Source organism: Anoplopoma fimbria, chromosome 20 (genome assembly GCF_027596085.1).
Source record: "Anoplopoma fimbria isolate UVic2021 breed Golden Eagle Sablefish chromosome 20, Afim_UVic_2022, whole genome shotgun sequence".
Lineage (NCBI taxonomy): Eukaryota > Metazoa > Chordata > Actinopteri > Perciformes > Anoplopomatidae > Anoplopoma > Anoplopoma fimbria.
Genome location: NC_072468.1, coordinates 15,607,846 through 15,625,074, shown reverse-complemented (window position 1 = coordinate 15,625,074; position 17,229 = coordinate 15,607,846). Strand labels below are relative to the sequence as shown.

The 17,229-nt window shown below is 37.5% G+C and overlaps 2 protein-coding genes across 3 annotated transcripts in view; one reads left to right on the top strand and one right to left on the bottom strand.

Moving 5' to 3' along the window:
• The first annotated feature begins 1,007 nt into the window (after positions 1-1,007).
• gtpbp10 (GTP-binding protein 10 (putative)) lies at positions 1,008-5,919 on the top strand. The gene is made up of 10 exons (XM_054622049.1): positions 1,008-1,105; positions 1,855-2,048; positions 2,194-2,285; positions 2,522-2,666; positions 2,778-2,851; positions 2,989-3,041; positions 3,147-3,254; positions 3,379-3,456; positions 3,610-3,733; positions 4,696-5,919. The coding sequence occupies exons 1-10, from the start codon at positions 1,073-1,075 to the stop codon at positions 4,896-4,898; spliced, it is 1,104 nt and encodes a 367-aa protein (XP_054478024.1). The 5' UTR covers positions 1,008-1,072; the 3' UTR covers positions 4,899-5,919.
• A 2,608-nt stretch (positions 5,920-8,527) lies between these two features.
• Positions 8,528-17,229, bottom strand: part of adam22 (ADAM metallopeptidase domain 22) — a 59,725-nt gene continuing 51,023 nt past the window's right edge. Inside the window, exons 27-31 of one of the 2 annotated variants that reach the window (XM_054620975.1) lie at positions 16,813-17,013; positions 16,318-16,418; positions 16,065-16,131; positions 11,966-12,089; positions 8,528-11,408 (exon numbers count right to left, since the gene is read on the bottom strand). In XM_054620975.1, the coding sequence (XP_054476950.1) occupies positions 11,388-11,408; positions 11,966-12,089; positions 16,065-16,131; positions 16,318-16,418; positions 16,813-17,013 (514 nt within the window). In that variant the 3' untranslated portion in view covers positions 8,528-11,387. The remainder of the gene's footprint in view (positions 11,409-11,965; positions 12,090-16,064; positions 16,132-16,317; positions 16,419-16,812; positions 17,014-17,229) is intronic. The other variant, XM_054620976.1, reaches the window with a different exon arrangement.

The following is a 17,229-nucleotide window of genomic DNA, read 5'->3' as shown; positions in this document are numbered from 1 at the left end:
TGGCCTAGTAGTGGTGTTACCTTTTTTCATGTTGTGTAGCATTGGTAAACAAGACTTTTTCAATGAAAGGTCAGGGGATCACCAGAGTTATCCTTTGAGGATGATGAATATCCATAGCAATTGTCACTCAATTGTCACTCTGTAGTAATGTGTTGGAATAACCGACCAACTAACTAATGTTGCAGGTTGCACTGTTTCTGGAGCAAAAGTACACATTCAAAATGTAGGTTTTATGCTTTGTCAATGAAAATGTTGCGTATTTTGTCTTACACCAAGTTAATTACTTAATTTGGTACCAAAAAAAAAAAATGTGATCTGTGTCACCCATCCTAAAATAGTTATAGTGGCCTCAATGGTATTGCACCATGATGCAGTTGTTGGTCTCATAAAAATGAAGTTAGCTTAATTTGAACTGAATGACCCATTAAAAATGTTTTCATATCAAAATGCTTTGAATGTTTCAGCATATGCTTCCCCTTAGGGAGGCTTACACGTTTATTGTGTAAGTAAGTAAGTAAGTAAGTCATGCTTTTTTGTTCAGGCTATGTCCCAATGTCTGTCTTCATTACTTTGACTTGTGTTGTTTTTTGCAGCACAGTGAAGCCAAAAAACAAATATCCAGATTGTCGACCATTAACTTTGAAACTAACTAAACATTATCAGTATGCTCATGAGTTATTTAAGACAGTATATGGAGGAAACACCACCAAACAAAACTACCTACCTTTAGTTAATATAGATATTTCCCAACACTGTTGGGTTGCTAATTCTGATTGAGCAGTTGATACACATAATTTTAAAATATTAAGTAAACGGAAAATGCTCTTAATCTTGGTATTCTGTATTTGCAGGAGCCACAACCTCACGTTTCGGTATAACTCTTTCTTTATATGCCTATAAAGGACCAAGATCCACGCAGCTGTCACTCAATCCTCCTTAGTCCCGCCTCCTCACCCCATCATCCAATGAACTGAGAGGAATCCACCGCTTCCGGTCCTACACACAAACACATGCCGACTAGCCGTTAGCTAAGGCAGCAACACAAACAAAGTGGGAATAAACGCCGCTGAAGATGGTCCAGTTGAGTAGAATCTGCTTCCGCAAAGTAAGTATTGAAGCAGACATCATTTTAATCTCATGAAAACAATTCAACAGTGTCTGTTTATTAACAACCGTAACAGTGACATTGGCTGACAGTGACTCACTTTGTGTGTTTGATCTCTAGCTCTTATACTTAAAATGATCTAACCCTCAGCATAAAGATGAACTAGCGTTAAAGTGTACAGCTTTATGTGTATTGTAAATGCATTGACAACAAACTATTTTTTTTTGACAGTCATTAACCATTGTGTTCATCCCAACACAATTAGGTTAGGTAATATATAACACAATATATATGTGTATATATATATATGTATATGTGTATATATATATATATATATATATATATATATATATATATATATATATATATATATATATATATATATATATATATATGTATATGTATATATATATAAATTATCTTCAACATGTTATTACAGGAAAAATGACTGATGATGGAGATCTTTATAGGCAAGTCTGCGTCATGTATAGCAAACATTGTTTACATAAGTGTGTTGCATGTACAGCTGGAGTGAAGATGTCTATGTTCAGAGCATTTTTTTTTTTTTTTTTTTTAGTATGTCATTTATATGTAAAGTGTTGTCTTTTTTCTGGACCCAGATTCTGGAATAAAGTGTGATTTGATTTGATTCACGGATGGATGGAGATAACATATTATCAAATGTAGTCCTATCTCCTTATCCCAGTCTTTTGTCTCTATCACTAATCACTCTTTTCTGCCTCCTGAAGTATGGAAACTTTGTGGATAACCTCCGTCTGTATGTCCGTGGAGGCAGCGGGGGCATGGGTCTACCCCGTCTTGGGGGACAGGGAGGGAACGGGGGAGATGTTTGGGTGGTGGCTACCAAGAACATGACCTTAAAGAGGATCAAGGACAAGTACCCCCACAAACGATTTGTAGGTGGAGCGGGAGCCAACAGCAGGTTTGTTTCTACAAATACAACCTTAAGTTTCCTTTAGTGCTAAGTCGGAATATCTGTTATTATGAATGGTTATTATTATTATTATTTGCTATCATGTTTTGTTCTGTTTTGCGTATAAGTGTGTGTGCGTTTGATTTATCCACAGGGTCCGAGCACTGAAAGGAGAGAGGGGGAAGGACAAGGAGATCTTGGCTCCTGTTGGTATCACAGTCACCACTGATGATGGCAAAATAGTTGGTATGCCAGACTTCTTTTGAAATACCTCCCCCATTGTGTACAATTCATGGTCAGCAAAGTCAGTACTACAATGTAACAGTTTACTTTCTTATAGAAGCCTTTGAGGTTGTACGTTTATGGGGTTAAGTGCATTATTTGGGGCATAAAACGTGGAGTATCTGTAATCAAATGGGAGAAGACTAGCCAACTGATGTTCTAGTAGAAACTCAAATATCTTAAACCCCTCTCCCTCCAAGGTGACCTGAACACTGAGGGTGATCGTCTGATGGTGGTGAAAGGAGGAAAAGGAGGCTCCTTCCACTCTTTTTTTGAGCCCAGTAAGGGCCCGACCAAACACATAAGGCTGGACCTCAAACTTATTGCTGACCTGGGCCTTGTTGGGTAAGAGCAGCAAAACACACATAAACATTATGGTTAATTTCAGTGGAGACTCAAATTTGGCACAAATGTTTTTCTTAAATATGTGATATCTTAGTGCTGATTCACCATCAGGTTCCCAAATGCAGGAAAGTCCTCTCTTCTGACTGCCATGTCTAATGCCACGCCTCAGATTGCCAGCTACGCATGTGAGTACTTCATCCAACACACATGTACAAACTGTTCTTTTGTGATCTTATTTGTGCCTTTATTGCTGTCTGAATTGAATAGAATGCTGTAATATTTATTTTTTATCAGTGTTATTTCTAAAATATTTATTTCACAGTCACAACTTTGAAGCCGGAGATCGGCAAACTGATGTATGAAGATTACAAACAGGTATGGGAATGCAACTTATTGTATTTTCCTTTAACTTTCGATTTAATTGATTTCTTCTTAGTGGTTTCCCCTCATTGAGTGTGTTCTAATTTTGACTTTTGATAGATTTCTGTTGCTGATCTCCCAGGCCTGATTGAGGGAGCTCACATAAACAAAGGCATGGGTCACAAGTTCCTTAAACATGTTGAGAGGACCAAGCAACTTCTGTTTGTGGTACGTAGTAACAGAAAGTACATAAGCTGACACCTACAATATATGTTTGATTGTAGTCAGAATAACTAGCTGATGATGATGGTGTTGAAGGAGTTTGATTTGGTTGTGCTTTTTCTGGATGCAGGTAGATGTTTGCGGTTTCCAGCTGGCAAGTAAAACACATTTTAGGTCGGCCTTTGAAGCTGTTCAACTTCTCACCAAGGTGAGAATGATATTGTGAAAGACTCAAGTTCCAATTTTAACTTTATTTCTTACCATACTTCTCTTTGGCTTGACTCTGGATCCTTCCACCTCATGCATACCATTTAATTACCTTCACCATCATATCCTTCTTTTCTTTCAAACTGGACTAAAGGAATTGGAGTTGTACAAAGAGGAGCTAGTGTCGAAGCCGGCTTTACTGGTGGTGAACAAAATGGACCTGCCTGACGCTGAGGACAAACTAGAGGAGCTGAAGGAGCAACTACAAAACCCAGATGGTAAATGTGATGTATTTTTTATTCATTATCTTTATAATTTTAAACTTATTTTTGGTGCAAATGAAATTATGTATTGAATGAACAGTATACTTTACTATTACTTTTTTAATGCTTTTTTTATGGCATACTATACTATGTCTGTTTTGGGGGGGTAAGGCTCTACATTTATTTATCATTTTTTACATACTATACTGTGAGTGTGATGAGACTTTTTATGCTGGACTATAGAATACGTTTTCATAATTTTTTATTCCCTCTATACTATCACTTTTATGACCTTTTCATGACATACTATACTATGACTTTGACTGACATATTATGCTATGACTTTTTATCATATTTCTTAACATACCATTTAGTTACTTTTTTATGATTTTTGATGGCATACTATGCTCGATTTTTTTTAATGACCTATCACTTTTTATTGCTTTTAATGAGATATAATACTATGACTTTTTATGATATATTCATGTCATATTATGGTATACCTTTTTTATTACATACTATTTGTTTATTCTGACCACTATGACTGTTTTTTTACTTTCCATGACATACTATACTATGACTTCTTTATGATTTCTTTCCACACACTATACTATGACTCTTTTTAGACATACTATACAATGCCTTTTTAATGGCATTTTATGAAATAATACATATACATTTTTTTATGACGTATTATACTCTGTCCTTTTTATGACTTTTCATGTCAAACTATATATAATATAGGATAACGTTGTGCTGCCTATTAGTTTGATGTACTTGAGTGATACAAAGATGGAGTCAGAGGGACATTAACCTTGCACTGGTTTAGATGAAGACAGCAAAAAGAGTGGAGACATTGGGATCAGTTGGATTAATCGAACGGTTAACAGATCCAGGATTTATCACAACCATATGTATTGCCTGTAACATGTTACAGGGCAGTAATACAAACTGGGCTATTGTTTTCCTTCCCGCAGAGTTCTCTCATCTGTTGCCTGATGACATGATGCCGAAGAGCTGCATAACCTTCAGACACATAGTTCCTGTCTCTGCCGCCACTGGGTTTGGTGTCGACCGTTTAAAAAGTTGCATCCGGAAATCGCTTGATGAAGATGCAGTTATGGAAACTAAAGCCATCCATCAAGACAGACTGCAAGCTCTGAGGTCTCACTCACATTAGCATTTGTGACGTACACGGACAACATGTAACGCATTTCTTCGGGACCTACAGCGTACGATAATGGATGACACGTGTGACAACAGAAACTGTGCAGCAAACTGTCCATAGAAGTTATGGATGATGACTTTGTCACTGACTGTCTCAGGCACAACCTTCAATGGTATGAGGCTAAACAAGTTCAGCACGAGTTGATCGTTGCTTCCAATGGTCCTTTGTTTCGCCGGATGGTGTTTCAAAAATTGAATCCACAGTTAACAGGTTCCATTTTTATTCAGAAATGATACATTGCAACAGATTTATATGCTTACATATGAAAGGGTGTTGGTCAAGCAAACACAAAAGCAGCCCTCCCCCTGTAGTGCCAAATACATTAAATCATACAGAATTTACTGAACACCTTGAAGCTGGTATTTATTTTTATTGATATGTTTAGCAGAGATGCACCGATCCAACCTTTTCTTCCCTGTTGCAAAGTCTGATACCTGAAATCCAATACAGAGTACCAATCTCTATAGTGCTCTCTTTTTCCCATTTCATTTCTTTTCATTTTCAATTGTATGTAAGGTAGCATGATGCCGAAGATTACTGTGATTACTGAGTCTGCCATGACTGAATTAATGTTACTGATAGTGGAAATCCTGAAATTTATAATGACATTGACAAAAAAGACTTGTAAAACAGTTTCTGTGGATTGGTCACATCAGGCTCATACTTGTTCCACTAAACAAGGTCAGAATTGGATGGGTCAGTTTATCACAAGTGTGTTGCTCATGTTTCAAAATACAAAACAATCTATAATGTCAGTTTTTCATTAAACCTGTTTCTTTTCCTCTATAAGTTAAAGTGAAATCTGAGGTTATTAGAAATGTCAGCAGATGGGTTGATGAAAGTTGTATTTTATATTTAAATAAATAACAATACTGAATGATTAAGAAGAAAAGATATGGGGACTGGGTTTTGCATCATACGTATGTAAGGCATACAGGCAACAAAAGAAGATAAAGAAATTAAAAGCAGTTTTTACATGTTGTACCATGACTTATTTCTACATACTATGACTTATTTTTACCTACTATACTTTGACTTTTTCAACATTTTTATTATATGACTATTCGACATACTATACTTTGACTTTTTTGACATACTATACTATGACTTATTTCAACATGCTATACTATAACTTTTTTCATCATTCTATACTATGACTTTTTTTCGACATACTATTCTATGACTTATTTCGACATACTATACTATGACCTTTTTTCGACCGACTACACATGACTTTTTTCAACATATGACTTTTTTATGATTTCTTTCAATATACCATACTATGACTTTGTATTTCTATATTTGAGATACCATACTTTGACTTTTTTGACATGCTACTATGACTGTTTTTTACTTTTTTCGACATACTATACTATGATTTATTTCGACATACTATACTGACTTTTTTATGATTTTTTCCCTCATGCTATACTATGACTTATTTCGACATACTATACAATGATTTTTTTCCACATGCTATACTATGATTTATTTCGACATACTATACTTTGACTTTTTTGACATACTATACTATGACTTATTTCAACATGCTATACTATGACTTTTTTCATCATTCTATACTATGACTTATTTCGACATACTATACTATGACCTTTTTTCGACCGACTACACATGACTTTTTTCAACATATGACTTTTTTATGATTTCTTTCAATATACCATACTATGACTTTGTATTTCTATATTTGAGATACCATACTTTGACTTTTTTGACATGCTACTATGACTGTTTTTTACTTTTTTCGACATACTATACTATGATTTATTTCGACATACTATACTGACTTTTTTATGATTTTTTCCCTCATGCTATACTATGACTTATTTCGACATACTATACAATGATTTTTTTTCCACATGCTATACTATGACTTATTTCGACATACTATGCTATACTATGACTTATTTCATGATTTTTTTCCACATGCTATACTATGACTTATTTCGACATACTATGATTTTTTTCCACATGCTATACTATGACTTATTTCAACATACTATACTATGACTTTTTTTCAACATGCTATACTATGACCTTTTTCGACATACTTTACTTTGACTTTTTTCAACATGCTATACTCCTTTTTGCGACATATTATACTTTTTTTTTTTCCTAAATACTATACTGACTTTTTTTGTTTTTTTGACTGACTACACTATGACTGTTTTTTGACATACTATACAAATACTTTTTTGTGTTAATTTCCCCACATGTTATGCTATGACTTACTTTCCTTTTTTCCACATACTATATATTTTCTTTTTCCGACATACTATACTATTTTGTTTTTGACGGACCACACTGACTTTTTAATTACTTTTTTTGACATACTATAACATGACTTTTTCAGAAATTTTTCATTTCACGATACTATGACTTTTTTCGGTATTGTAATGGAAATTACAATACTAAACTATGATTTTTTATTTCTATTTTTGACATATGTTACTATGATTTTTTTGACCTGTTACTATGACTTTTTTTCCCACATGCTATACGATGACCTTTTTCGACATACTATACTATGACTTTTTTATGATTTTTTCCCTCATGCTATACTATGACTGTTTTTCTACATATTATACCAGGACTTTTTTATGACTTTTGTCTCCATACTATAAAATATAATTTTACATTTTAAAACATTTCAACATATAGATAATTTGTTTAGGCTATATTTTGGCTTGATTTGATAGGAGGGAGGGTTACTCTGAGTAACACAAAGCATTCAGTCATAGTTGGGATTTTAACTAGTGCTTCTGCATCTACTACTACTATACTATGATTTAAATTACTTTTTTCGACATGCTGTACTATGGCTGTTCTGACTTAATTTTTTCGAGAAGCTATACCATTTTTTTTTTATTGTTTCAACATACTATACATGTAAGTTAACATGAGGCCAAGGATTACTGTTATATTTGTAAAAAAATAAAATAATTTGCAAGTCAAGAAAGTCCAATTTTGCCTTAAAACTGTTACAGTGTAGGACCGCGAAAATATGTAATTATAAAAACTGCATTACAAAAAGTTGCGAATGTGACGTCCCTCTCTGAAGCTATGATTCCTGTGTGTTTCATACTACTCACAAGAGCAACAGGTCTTGCTTGATCTTTCTCTTCCCGACTGATAAAAAGTGCTGCTGCAAAAAACACAGCTGGTAAGATAGGCCAAGGTAACAACCATATTGGTGTCGAGATGTAGTTCACTGAGCCGTTTCACACAAAACTATAAGGTACTAGAACAAACCTACGATAAACTGCAACTTTCTTGACTTGCAAATTATCTTTTGTTTTTGCAAACATCCTTTGTATAATTCATGGCACAACTCAAACAGGATCAATAAATATATGCCTTTGACTACCTCTTACCAATTTTTCCGAAAAAAGGACCCATGGAGGACACTTCAAACAGAGGGACTAAGCCTCTCTATTGCAATGCAAAACTAATAATAAAGTCAGTTTTCAGGTAAACCTGTAGCGTTTCTTTTCCTCAAAAGTAAAAAAAAAAAAATCTGTAGTTATTAGAAATGTCAGCATAGACAGATGTGTTGATGAAAGTTTTATTTTATATTAAATATATTACAATACTGAATGATTAAGAGGAAAAAATATGGGGATTGATTTTTGCATCATCAGTCTGTACAGCTTACAGCCAAAATTAAAAAATAAAGATAAAAAAGACAGCAAATGCAGTATTTAGTAGTAGTACATGTGGGGTTTTTCAAAGTTCCTGCAGCAGAGTGCTGATGTGTCTGGCAGGATGGGACCACATGGTTGAGACTGGGTGGTACATGAATACATTCAAGTCTCTGGCCAGATAGAGACAGACAGCTCATCTGAGGGGACGTTTTGCCAGAGTCGTCCTGTTACGATCGTCAGTCCAATCGTGTGCAGACAATATGTTCGGAGGATTGACTGCAGTCCAGGTGGTCCCATCCTGAGCGGAGAGTCCTAAGAATGTCGTATAGTGCAATGTCCATAAAACCAGACAAAATGTTTAGCTGTTGCACAGTATTATGATGTTAAAAATATTACTCAAAGCTCTGAGATAACGCTCTCCGCAACCCTTGGTGTAGCCCAGGAAGATGACTGTGCCACCAGACGCTGACAAATACTTTAAGAAGATCAGAGCACAGAAGAAGGCTCTGGTAGAAGGCAAATCATGAGCCTATATAGATCTCATTTACAACATTACGTGTGTCCAAACCTTATATGATACAGATTAGCACATGCCAGAGGAACGACTGATTCTATTGGCCCCAGGACAAATGTGTTTAAAAAAACCGGTCTCCATTCAAACTCATCAACACACATAATTACAATAATGCACTTAATTACTGTTTGAATCGTTGCTGTACATAACGCTAAGAAAATAGTGAACATTACAAAGGTACTTAATAAAAAAAGATACTAGTAGCAACATTAATCCAATACTGTGAAGATCTTATTAACTATACAGTCCTAACGCATACATTAATTACAAATTAATTGGTGCCCACACCAAAACAAAAACAAAACAACAGTAAAATGACAAACAGGAGGCCTTAAGACAACAATTTAGAACAATGAGTTGTAACTGTACAAAGGACTTGCTTTTGGGGAGTGAGATGGGGGTAGTTTTCAAGAAAATCAAGCTTAAATAGCTACACTGGCATCACATCAGCACTAAAACTCCATTCTCAATCAGTTTTTAAACCTCCTGACATGAATTGCCCTGACTTTGCTGACAAGCAGTGTAATCCCTGGTACACAAACCAATTTAGACAACAGCAAATAGGCAATGAGGGGAAAAAGTATTTCAGTGACATGCTTGTTTCCCGTTATGGTCTCACAAATAGCCTACCAGAGAAATAAAATCATTTGATTATAGAACTGTCATGCCGTTGGTCTTCACAAGCTCAAACAGCAAGCACTGTACAGCATAGTTAATCATTTACAAGGCTAAATATCTCAATCATTACAGCTAAATCCAAAATGCACAGTCAGTTTTCAGATTCCTCGCCCCAAGTCATCAACTGCGCTCCCATTATTGTTATTCTCACGTTCATCTTAGCGACTTCATGTGCTGCAACAGTGAAAATGGGAGTACACCCCAACACTCGAGTGTAGAATCATGGGGGAACTAACATCGTAATATTATCAATTTGAAATTTCCAAAACCACCATGAGTGAAAAGTGGCACATCTACAACTACACAAAACACATCCCTGACATTTAACTCAAGAATGGCACATAAAACTATTTCAATTTTTACTAAATAATACTCATCAACAACCACTTCCAGCAGCATTCTTAATGTGCCACATTCAAAAATGTTATCAATTCTTCCCTCAGTCATAACTGGATGTCTGTGTATTTCTCCCAGAGATGGATGGAAACTTGTGTTAAGATAATATAAAAACACTTTTACATTCTGCTGTGGATGGAAAAAGCTATAGAGGTCACAGTCACACAGGAAAAAGCCAGAGGGAAAGAAATTAAAACGAACACAGACAGAAAAACAAGTGCGGGGTCTCCTACGCTTATCTACAGAGATCCGCTTCTGTCTACAACATAATACAGCAGGAAGAGACTTCTCAATCTTTTACCCTTTCAAAGTAAAAGCAAAAACATACTCTGTGTGTATTTTTACTGTACATATTTACACACGCACAAACATACTGAAGGGAATAAGGGCAGGACAGGGTCAAGTTGGGTCCATGTCATGGGTTATGGGTAATAACTGGTGATACAATATGGGTTACCTATAGTGGAGAAAAAGCATCTAAGCCTACAGATGGTATTAAAATCACTGCCCCCTCGCATGCTTTCCTCTCAGATTGGACCACTGCTCTTCTTGTCTTTTCAGTAAGAGGAGGTTGCTCATAAACAGGGTTGTCACATGCATACAGTGTTGGAGTTTCTACAGTGAATCACGTGCATCAAAATAATCCAACAAATCCAGAGATGCAGTGTGATATGATGACCTGCTCCCTGCTCAAATGTTTCTTCTCGCTAGAAACAAGTAGCGGGGGGAGTATGAAGTCTATTGACAGAGGATGTAAAGAGGTTGTGTAGATGTTTAAGGACAGGTAAAGAGTTGGAGTAGAGGGGGTTTCCAGTCCTATAGTTGAGGCCTGAGCAGACAGGAACAGCTCAGTCCGAGCTCCAGCTGGTCTGGAGTGGATGTGGAGCTGGTTTCTCTGCCGGCACTCTGCATCGTCTTGTAGAGATCTGCTGAATGTCGCCGCCTGGCAAGACAGCCTTGGAGATGCTTATACACACTCACTCACACAGACCTTTGCCTATGTCCACTCAAGTGGGGAGCCCTCTCTCTTTAAGTCGGTTAGAGTCAATTGTGTTTCATTTTTATGTTTTTCATTCATAGAAAAGGAGAGACGAGTGTAGTTCCTTGAGGACTGGGTGGGTAAGAAGGCTGTTATATTGAAGTCTCCCACAGCTGAGGAGAAGAAGGGAAAAGCACAGAAAAGGGAAAGGGTTGGGGAAGAGAAAATGAAAGAGACTTTAGTAACTTCACTTTCTATTTACATAGATTTGAATCTTTAAATCATTGTCTTCATTAGCAGTATTTCAGTTACCTTCAGCGTTCATAGTTTTGACTTTATACAGCTATAAACACACAACATTAATAATAATAATAATTCATTTTATTTGAGGGCGCCTTTCAAAGCACCCAAGGTCACCTTACAGGGCAGTTTAAAAACAGAAAACATAATCATCAATCATAAAAAACACAAGAACAAAATACATTGAACAATTTACATAAGTGGGGTGAGGTGGGTTAGATGGAATATGTCAGTTTAAAAAGATGTGTTTTGAGACGAGACTTAAAAGTGGAAAGAGAGACATTAGTCTTTCAGACTATACATTTACAGCCCAATAATGGCCCATCAGTACCTCATTTTATCTCATTTATTGTGTCATAGTAGAAGACAACTTATGCAGTATCTTGGCAACCAATTGTAACTCTATATCTATAATCTGATTGATACTTGCCCTTGCGCTCTGCCTGTTGGCTTTCCTCTGGTCATCGGGGAGAGGGGGCATGGGGTAGGGGTATCTCCTGCTGGATGCAATAGATCCTGTAGAGGAAGTGGGAGACTTGGCGGGAGATAATGTCCTGAGGAAAACGAAGAGGGGACATTATTAAAATATAGCCTCTTATGTTGGTTGGTCTGGTTGGTTTGAGATTCAGTTGGCCAAAGACACAGATGGATAAATGAGGAGATATTCAGGAGCTTATGTTAGATCTGTGACTTTGGGCAACATCCTCCTTGAGCTGCGCAAATTGTTCACCTTCCTACAGAGAGAGGTTGAACTTAAAAGTTCATTCTACTGTTCACCAAAAGAACAGTGACAGACAGATCATGTAATCTGTTAAAAAAACATGAACAAGTGTTCAGCTCTTAGGGGCAACCTCAGTACACAGCAGTACACGGTTCCCAGCAGCGGTGTGGGCATCGTCACAGTTTCCTGACACTCACATGCTTCATCCTGCCACAGCATTCATTTGACTTCATCATCGGGCACTGGCACACAAACGATTAAAAACACATGCTGCTAAAGGTAACTTATGCTGATCCGGTGTGCGGGCTTGAAAAATTGGATCAGTGTGTGCATGTTTAAATGAGGAATGCTGGGAGCAGTGAGTATATGATGGGGTGACTGGGACGGGAGACCAGACCGGAGCTGGGTGAGAACGACAGACTGAGGGAGAGCTCCTGTCCAGTGAAACAGCAACAGAGAGTTTACCCCATGTACAGTAGCTTGTTAGCACTGCTGGTGTATGGTGATCGGAAATATCTGTATGGGTCAAAGTAGTGGAGGGAGCGGGTAGACTACTGGTTCCACAAGCATTTTGTTTCTCACAATGAATTCCCATATATTTATATTACTTAAGACTTTCCCGCAAATAATTAAATGGTTCACTGAAATGCTTTTGCTATAATTTTCTAAGTTATACAGCCTTTTTTAGGCATTGGCTCGATGGCTGGCCAATCGAGCCAATAACACATTGTATACGATTTGATCTTAAATTCTTCCAGAAATTCATGTACTACAGTCTGTGGTGATCCCCAGACTTTTCCTCTTGAGGTTTACATTTGTGGTTTGAGTGAGTTTATTGGATTGATTGTCAAACATTCATGTCCACCTCAGGAGGATTGTAACCACTTTGATTAACCAATAACTCATCAGGTCAAAATTACAATTAGTCCCATTGGTTTATTACAATTATCTTTAGAAAATGTTATCAGACTCAGCTGTATTTTGTATTTAGTGCTAATTAGCAAATGTTTGCATACTAACATGCTAAGATGGTAAACCTGGTAAACATTATAACTGCTAAACATCAGCATGTTAGCTTTGTCATTGCAAGCATCCTAACTTTAGCATTTAGCTTAATGCACCGCGGTGCCCAAGTATAGCTAACGATAGCTGCTAGCATAACTGTAGACTTTTGGTCTTGTCATTAGATTAGTATGAGCATGCACAGATCTGAATACTACAGAATCTATGAGACTACAATGGAGAAGTTAGCTCAAGGCTCAAACACTATGTAACTGGTGCCATTAGCAACAGAACTTTCAGCCTGCTGATTGGCTGTTTCCTTTATAAAGTAGTCTTGTAAAGTAATTTGTACCCAGTGCTGCCCTTTACCTGCAGGTTTTTGGGATTTGTTATAGATTTTTTGTCTATGCAGCTGCTACTTTCTTGTACAGAGAATTTAATCAGGATCACTTTGTGCTGATTTCAGTGCTGGAAATAATCAAACAGTCAGTTTTGGAACATTGTCTGTGAGAAAGTCTTTCATTCTACTTTTGAAACCACGCCCCCCTGATGTAACCCTCCACATGTCTCCACTCCTTTGGACTGTTTTGTCCTTCAATAGTATTAATAACAGGGAGGTGGCAGGAATGTACTCCGGGACACTGTGAAGGTCTATAGATTACAGTGCTTGTTGACTGTTTGGTGACATTTAGCTTGTAGAAGTAAGGAAACAGTTGGTACGTTAACATGGGGCCAGAGCTCTACTGAGCCAGTGCGCCAATGAGCTTCCTTGTTGTTGTCAAGGAAACCTTGTGGCTTGTGATCATCTATTGACCTTGGACAGAATCAGAGTGGTGGCCTACATTTCGCCACAGCAGCACAGTGATGATGTCAGCGCAGCACCCAAAATGTTTGGCCCAGCAGTGACATCACACTGATACTAACGCACATGAGGTCACTGGGAGCGAGGCAGGGCTGACACACAGACACTTACTGACAGAACAACACGTAACATGCAGAGGCAACAAGAGACTGATGGGGAGAAGCAAAGAAGGGCATGAGGAGAAATTAGGAATAACATGACTGTACTATAATTGTCACAATAGCACAGGCAGTAAGAGTCATTTTGTTTTTGTTCTTGCAGAATGATTTGCTGGAAATAAAAATCTGCAAAGTAAAGTGCAGCTGATCAAAAAATGAATGAATGTCTTCACTCAAACTAAAAGGTAGAATGACGTTAAAGACCATATATTAAAATGTAAATCAAAACACTTTTGAAAATACTCAGCAGCAACCCCTTTAAGGAACAACATGCCAGCTATCAATAACATTTTCTCTGAGTTTTTGCTTTAAACATCCAGATTGGAGCTTGTAACTTTCCTTGACTAAACCACAAATTAAACCAAAAGTGAGGGGGTCTTTAGACAAGCGTGTGGGGTACAGGTCTGAGGTAATACCTAAGGTAAGGTCCTTGAGTGTTTCTATTCACATCTTCTACCCATTTAGTTACATCATACAATTCTTTGAAGCGAGGGGTTAAATACCTGTGGGAAGGGGAAGGGGGTGATGGACACAACACAAGGAGGGGGAGAAGAGAGAAAAGGTAGGAAGGAAAAGAAATTGAAAAGGACAGGAAATCTCCAGAAATAAGCAAGTGTGGGGGGAGGGGGAGAGAGGAAGAGGAAATATTTTAGGAAAGCAGAGCAGAGCAAAGATATCCTGAACAAACACCAAGATGCAATTGAGAAAATGGTGAGAGGATGGCAGACAGACCTGTGTGTGGTTTCAGATGAATATGGCACCATGGAAATCACAAACAGCTGTGTTGTGTGTTACAGGCTCAGTTGCATATTGATTACATGTCGCATCATTCCAGGCAGTTAGCAGTCAACCTCATGCTTACAATGAGAACAGGTGCACTGAAGACTTTATTAACGCAAGGACCTTCAAACCCACAAACAAATAAACAAACCAACACGCCAGGCTGGGAGGTCACCGATGCACACTGTTCATTCACAGTAAACAGGCATATACAGTATGCAAACACTTCACTCGTTCACACGTAAGAGGCGAGTACGGTTTTAAATATTTACAGGGTGTGGTGCAGCTTCACAAGCCAGACAAGAGCAACGAGCTCACACTGCAGGAGACAATGTGATCTCATTGTCTTGTGACTTACTAGCTTGTAAGGTTCAGTGCAACATACTCTTTGTACCTCTAAAAAAAGCTAGCTTTGGTTTTTTTTTACAGCTACACCACACTTTTAACGGATAAGGACAGTATTAGTCTTTATTTTCTTAATGTCAACAAAGAATAGCAAAAAACAAAAACAACAATAAATTCCTCCTGCTGCTGTTATGTCACAGTTTCCCACTGGGATCAATAAAGTTTATAAAGTCTCTATGTCTCTCTCTCTCTCTGCTGTAAACACTATTGAGCTTAGCAAACCTGTATTAATCCACAGGGGAAAATTATTGCCACCAAACACATTACTTGCTCCTGTCTTAGGCACATTTGCGAAATACCACAGTGTCCAGCCTTTTTGAGTTTATTTTGCCTTTTTTTAAATGACAGATGATTTACATCTTCAGTAGGAACAAGTGGGCTTGGCGCTAAGTGCCATAGACAAGGAAGTCAATAAGGGATCATAGCCTATTAAGACTAAACATTTTTTGTTTTGGTCTTTTCACAGTATTTGTTGACGCCAGATTGATCTTTTAAAAACCCTGTTGAGTCTATTTTCCTCTAGAACTTCTCCTTATCTGCAAATCCAATGTACAATATTCTTTGACCTCACCACATGACCAACTTGCCAGAAGGAACTTACTCTGTGGAGTTGGAGCGAGCACGGAACTTCTTTCCTTTCAGTTTCTTACGATTTCCGCTCAGATTTCCTGGACAGAAACAGAACATAAACCCACACCTTAGATAAAAGCATAAACAATGACAATGACAATTAAAATATCAACTGGGTTCGTGTTTAATGCAAGAGAGTACATGTATGAGTAGGAAAGCAATGTGTTTGTTCCCCTATAACAAATGAGAAAAGGCAGCACTCTTGTGGTTGATCTGTGCGTTACCTTGCCATGAGTTGCTCCTCGGTCGCCCGTTTTCACAAATGTCAGAGATGTGTTTGGCATCAGGGATTCTCTCGCTCCACGAGTGAGATAGTCCATTAGATCTACACACACATATATGCACAATGGGCAGAATATCATCAGTTCATCGTCTTTATAAGCTGCTACAATGCTGTTCTATTCCTGTTGCATTAATGAAGCAGTGGGAAACGATGAATATGAAGACACTATCGCAGCAGATTGGTAGCATTATGAGCTGTTAAACAATATCATGGCAGCTGAATGAGACATGATATGAGAAATGCAGTAGCGAGGTATTTTCTGCTCAATTATCCATTGGCAAAACATTTTGATTCAACTCCAAAATGTTCACAGAAAATGACACATACTGAAAGCCATTAGAGTAACAAGCATGGCATGAACACACTAATGGTTTTGAGAATCCATCACACACACACAATTGCCAGTTGATGAATGAGTGATGATGAGATGGCACACCTGAAGCCAAACAGTGAGATGTTCTGAGAAATGGATGGGAAGGAGGGAGTGAAGGACAGCGTGCAAATCTGCAGGTGCGACAGGCAGGCTGACCTCTTCTTGGAGCTGCAGCCAGAGTTTGTACTGACACCTGGAGGCATGTCACTGTAAAATGAGTCGGCATCCCCAGGCTTTGTTACATAGTCACCTGGGGGCATTTGCCTGGAAACACAGAAGAATGCTTTTAATTACAAAAATTAGAGGGAAAATGGAAAACATCTGCCAACAGATAGTCTTACAAAGTTATTTATTACAAATCTATAATGTTCAACAATTTATTTTAGTTTTTACTTTGAGCCGTATTTACTTTATTTGTTGAAACCTCTCCTTGTTGTGTATGTCTATTACAGCTTTACATTTTCCAGAAAGACTTTCAGC

Bases quoted from the DNA above. Each gene is read 5' to 3' on its own strand.
- gtpbp10 (XM_054622049.1), top strand. From the start codon at position 1,073: ATGGTCCAGTTGAGTAGAATCTGCTTCCGCAAA. The intron at 2,049-2,193 runs GTTTGTTTCTAC...ATTTATCCACAG, and splicing joins GGAGCGGGAGCCAACAGCAG to GGTCCGAGCACTGAAAGGAG. The intron at 3,042-3,146 runs GTATGGGAATGC...GACTTTTGATAG, and splicing joins TGTATGAAGATTACAAACAG to ATTTCTGTTGCTGATCTCCC.